At 41.4% G+C, this 5224-nt stretch overlaps 1 protein-coding gene across 1 annotated transcript in view; it reads left to right on the forward strand.

Moving 5' to 3' along the window:
• Positions 1–5224, forward strand: part of EXOC4 (exocyst complex component 4) — a 431485-nt gene that overhangs the window by 124529 nt on the left and 301732 nt on the right. Inside the window, exon 10 of the mRNA XM_009290434.1 lies at positions 679–767. Within this exon, the coding sequence (XP_009288709.1) occupies positions 679–767 (89 nt within the window). The remainder of the gene's footprint in view (positions 1–678; positions 768–5224) is intronic.

Raw genomic sequence — 5224 nt, forward strand, 5'->3', positions numbered from 1 at the left:
TGAAAAGTCCTTGACTAGTGTAAGCATTACCTAGCAACAACTAAAACATGGGTGTGTTATCAATATTATTCTCCTCCTAAACCCAAAACACAGCACTGTACCAGCTACTAGGAAGGAAATTAACTCTATCCCAGCTGAAACCAGGACACTATCAATGGCAAAAATCATGTTTATGGGGCTACAGCAGTTGGAAAATATTTGTCTCTGCCTCTCAGATTGGTCCTTGTGGAGTATTAGAGCAATACGATAAATACTTAATAATTTTATTGCTCCCTAGTTTCCAGGAGAATGTTAGTTTTTAATTTGTACGTATAGGTCAGTTAGGAATTTAGATGGTGCTAGCCTATGGCTTTGGTTTGGATTTTACCAGTTTTTGGGGCCATTCCTACGTAAATGCCTGGGTGCTCCCAGCTGATAGAGCAGAGGAGCATCTCTGTGCTTTGCGGGCAGGTCTGTGTCATGGGTGGCTGTTGCTACAGCTGTATCGATCAGAGGTGGCAGAATGTGGTGCATCAGTGATGGAGTTTTATAGGAAAAAAGTGCTTTTGTCTGCCGTGATAATTTTTCTCCAACATGCAGGGAAGTCCTTTTTGTTTAGAGCTGACTGGTGCTTACAACAAGGATGCTTCTATGGATGGCTAACCGACTGGATTTATTTTTATTTTTTTTTAATTACAGGTTTGAGTCCTCCTCCCATGCTATTAGCATGAGTGCCTATTTGCGTGAGCAGAGAAGGGAACTGTACAGCAGAAGCGGAGAACTTCAAGGTGGGGAAACAGATAATGTGCCGTTTTGGATAATTCTCTTTTGCAGGAGCTTGAATATCCTGTCCATGCTACGTCAGGGTATTAATACCTCTCTACTTTGCCACACAGGCTGTCTGAATCTCTCCAGTTTTTAAGCTCTGTTTATTTATTCTTACTACGTTGTGAAGCAGCAGGGTTTCTCTTTATTCCCTCTGCATTTTCAGCTAGAGGTTGAGGTCTTAAAAGATACTCATAAAACAATGGGTGAAATGCAAACAATCTCACCCACTCATCCACTGCTTTTGGATACTTGGAGCTAATGTCTGCTGCCTTATCTGCAGTTTGTTTCCTTATATCATATGCTGAATGTGATACTTACCCTGGATTGCTTTGGGAGCTAAGCTCAGTCGTCTCATATTTGAAGTTGCAAGTTTCTGTTGTATGGACTAAAGTGACCAATTCTTTGTCTTTTGTATAACACTTGAAGATGAAGAGTTGCAGAGTGTTTGAAAATGCTGAATTTGAAGAGTTGGACTACTCTTGCTGGTTTATATTGCTTGTGGCAAGTGCTGTGTATACACAGAGAAGTGTCCTTTCCTCTGAGCATGGCATCATTTCATGTTTTTTTCCTGAATGGTCTTAATTCACAAAAGTGTTTGTTTTGGGAGCAAAATCAAGGGAAGATCTTAAGGCTGTCATGGTAAGGTATAGCAGGACTAAATTCTTTTGTATCATCTAGTCAAGTTTCTTACTGGGCTAATCATAACAAGAAAACAATATATACTCTTCAAATGTTGGTGATGGACAAGGGTAGAATTTCTCCTTGAAATCTTACCCATGATAATTTTCAGTTAGCTTTTAATAGAGGATGTTTTATAATTTACAAAGAGAATTTTTGGATGACTTTGTGTTCACTTCCTCCTTTTGTAACTTAGTTGTCCTCAGCAACAAGTTAAACCCACAACAGTTGGAAAAGAAGCCTTGAGAGACATACAGTGTTCTTGTGGACAGATTGCTTCACTTAGGTGACTCTACAAAGATGATCTTAGTATTGATGATTACGGATATAACGATTCACTCTATGGTGAATATTCAGATACTTCTGGATGGACTGTGAAGGAAGAATCTGAGATAAAGATGTACTGTAGTTGACAGTTGTCCATGCTACGATCTGACAGCACATAGGAATAAAGTAAAGTGGAGATACCTGTCTTTTAAATTATGTTATCACCATTTACGCACACTCGGAAGGTGTTTAGCTTACAGCTCTTTACCTTTTGAGACTCAGGTTCTCACCTTCAAAATCTGTCGCATGCTCTTGTGCCCAGGATTAACGGAAAGAAGTTACCCAGTTCAGTAGGACGTTGTAAAGTGTAAGCTGTTATATTGCACCATCATTTTCTTATACCAGTTGGCAGTAGGATTTTAAGTAGTTGCTTCTCCACAGTTAATAGCTCTATGTTACAAACTGCATGGGACAAATGTGGGTTCAAAGCCAAGAATTTTGAAGCTGTTGAGAGCACTAAGTTCAGAGCAGTGATGGGGCCATCAGGGAGCCTGCAACACTTCCCTCAAAAATTTCAGGTCTCTTTGGGGTGAGTCTTGTTGCCTTCTGTCGTTTCCAGTTGCATCCACACCCTGACCTGACCAGTTGTCCATGTTGCTTTAAAAACACAGTAGAGAACAGTATTGACTCACTCCACGTCTGTGTCCTCTTCCAGGTACCTTGTGGCTGAGATCTGGGTATTTTTGTGGTCACTGTTGCTGTTAGGCTGAATTGAGGATTTGGTTTTAAATAGCTCCTTTCCTGGGTTCAGAACTCGTTACTGATGGGCACAGCCAGATTTCATGAAAGAGTGATTCCTTATTGATACAGGACAAATCTTGAGGCAGCATTTGTCATCCTTTTCAAGAGAGGAGGATGCAAAAGAGAGCTATGCAGACTTCCAGCTGCTGAGCTAGCGCGGGGTTGGAAAGAACAAAGCCTACGAGCTGACAAAGAAGTGAAGGACAAAATACAGGCATTAGTGTGGATAGGGATAGGGACAAGATTATATTGCCCTTTCTGGATGAATTGGAAGAGCTTGAACATGATGCAATAGGTGACAAAAAGTCAATGTAGGGAGTCAATAGGGACAATAGATGAGATGATTTTGCTGAGAAATCTTTGCAGTTTTACCATCAAGAAAAGTTTCCCTTTGAACGTTATCTTAAAAATGTACTGTCCTCTCTTTCTATTATAAGCTGCTGTTCCCTTTTAGGTACCTCATTCATCTTCCCGAATCCCAGACCACAGCAAGATCTGCATTTTGATTTTTTTTTTTTTTTTTACCCTTTTTAAAGAGAAATACAATTTAATTGTTCAATCAGGTTACTGGAAGGCAGGCATGTGACACTATTCTGTGAATGCCACACAGTTTCTCTTCCTGACAGCCTTATCCACAGGGATGATTTTTCAGTGGCAGCAGGGGGAGGGTGGCTTGTTAGGAAATCTTTTTCCTGAAAGGATCTTCAAAGAAACATATGCATTAAAAAAAAAAAAAGAACTTATAAAAGTTTGGCTCATGCCAACTTTTTGAAATAAGATTTTAATTTGAATAGCCTTAAAACGTGTGAAGATCAGAGTGGTGCTTTGTCATTAACCTCTTTCATTTGGACTGAAATAGTTCAGTGCATAAGGCACACGTTATCCCTCAGTGGGAGAAAGGGACCTGCTGTAAGTGATTTAGAGATGGAAAGATTAATTCTTGTGTCTTACTCCACTGAAACTGGAGGAGGAAGACTTAGGCCATGTATTTTTCCCTTGAAGTTGGACAGACGAGTTGTTTGACAATTGTCATTAAAAAGCTGGGGGGGGGGAAGCAAGTACATAACTGAAATATCTCCTTCTAGACTAACATAGATGTGGTGCCCCAGGTTGTTATCGGAAGTACAATGTCAGAGGTGGTTTCTTCTGTACAAAACAGATAATGATCATCATTAAGCTTCTAATTTCTTGTTTTCCCCCAAGAGCACGTCTTGGCCATGTGCTGGCTGGGCAATTTACGTTTTCCTTGTTGGAGCCCTCCTGCCATTTGTCAAATATGATGTTCTTTTTATAGACTGTCTTAAATAATGGGGGTATATTTTAAAAACAAGTAAGTTTATTCTATGAGCAGCTGAATGACTGAAGCCTTGTTCATCTCAGATGTGTTTTCTTTTCTCCCTTAACGCCCTTCCTTCATTAGCCACACTTCTCACCATGTCTCTAAACCTGCTTCATCCCCCTCACTTCTCTCTTCCTGGCACCCACCAGTGCCTGCCTATGTCCCCAAACCACGCAACTAAGCAAAAAGCAGCATGTACCATGGCTGGATCAAGCGAAGTACGTATTGAGCAAGCAGCCCCGTGCCATGGAAGCAAATGGGCTGATTGCTGGCTGGCTGGTTGGTCCAACAGCATGGAGAGCTAACGCGGCCTCACTGCAGCTTTTCCTTCCGTGGAGGCACACGTTTATCCTGCTTTCGTCTGCACAGCTGTCTGTTTTCATAAAACCTCTAAGAATTTACTGCTTTTAAGATCTGTGCCTCTGCCACGTTTGGCAGAAATCGGCTCACGAGCTCAATTGTTGTGAGGATGGGACAGCCAGCTGGACAGACAGAAGATCAGATAACTCTTATTTTCATCGGAAACTAGGCTAAAATGTTGCTGTATTTCACTGCAGAGGTGGTTGCTTGTCGCTGACTGGTGGAATGAATCCCATGCATGCACCTTATTTCATTCCACTGCTGCCTTCAATTACCAATGATCTCTTGGGAATAAAAGGAAAAATGTGGTTTCTTGCCATTGAGGGAGGTCAAGGACTGCAGGAGGGGACAGTGGATGGTAGGAGGGTGTCACTGGGGCTGCACAGTAAGGCAGGAGGCAGTCTACAGGGGCCTTGAGGTTTTTTTCATTAAACTGAATGTAACTCGTATCTGGAAAACATGGTTTCAAGCAAAAATAGAGAGAGAGACCACTACTATGCTAGATAGTATCTATGCATGTCTGGATTTTTGATTGCGTACTCTGGTAATGTTTTTTAAAAGCACTAACCCGAGTTCTAATTTCATTGTACTGAGCATGCTACGTACATGTTGTGGTTTAACCACAGCCGAAACCAGGACAATACATGATCTGTGCATTGTATATGCCTGAAAGGATTAGTTTTCACATGATCTAGCAGACTTCACCAGCACAGTTCTTGCACAAGTGCCTTGAAATCTGGCTTCCAGGGCTTTACATGTCTACATTTTGTGTGGCTGGGGCTGGAGCAAAGGGGCAGTGGCAGGAACTGGATTCTTGGAGATGCCAGTCAATTGAAAAAAAATTTAAAAAATAAATAAATGCAAGCCAACAACATAGAATCATAGGATAATTAAGGTTGGAAAAGACCTCTAAGATCATCGAGTCCAACCGTCGACCCAACGCCACCATGCCCACTAAACCATGTCCCTAAG

The sequence above is a fragment of the Aptenodytes forsteri genome, unplaced genomic scaffold (assembly GCF_000699145.1).
Source record: "Aptenodytes forsteri isolate BGI_AS27 unplaced genomic scaffold, ASM69914v1 Scaffold173, whole genome shotgun sequence".
Lineage (NCBI taxonomy): Eukaryota > Metazoa > Chordata > Aves > Sphenisciformes > Spheniscidae > Aptenodytes > Aptenodytes forsteri.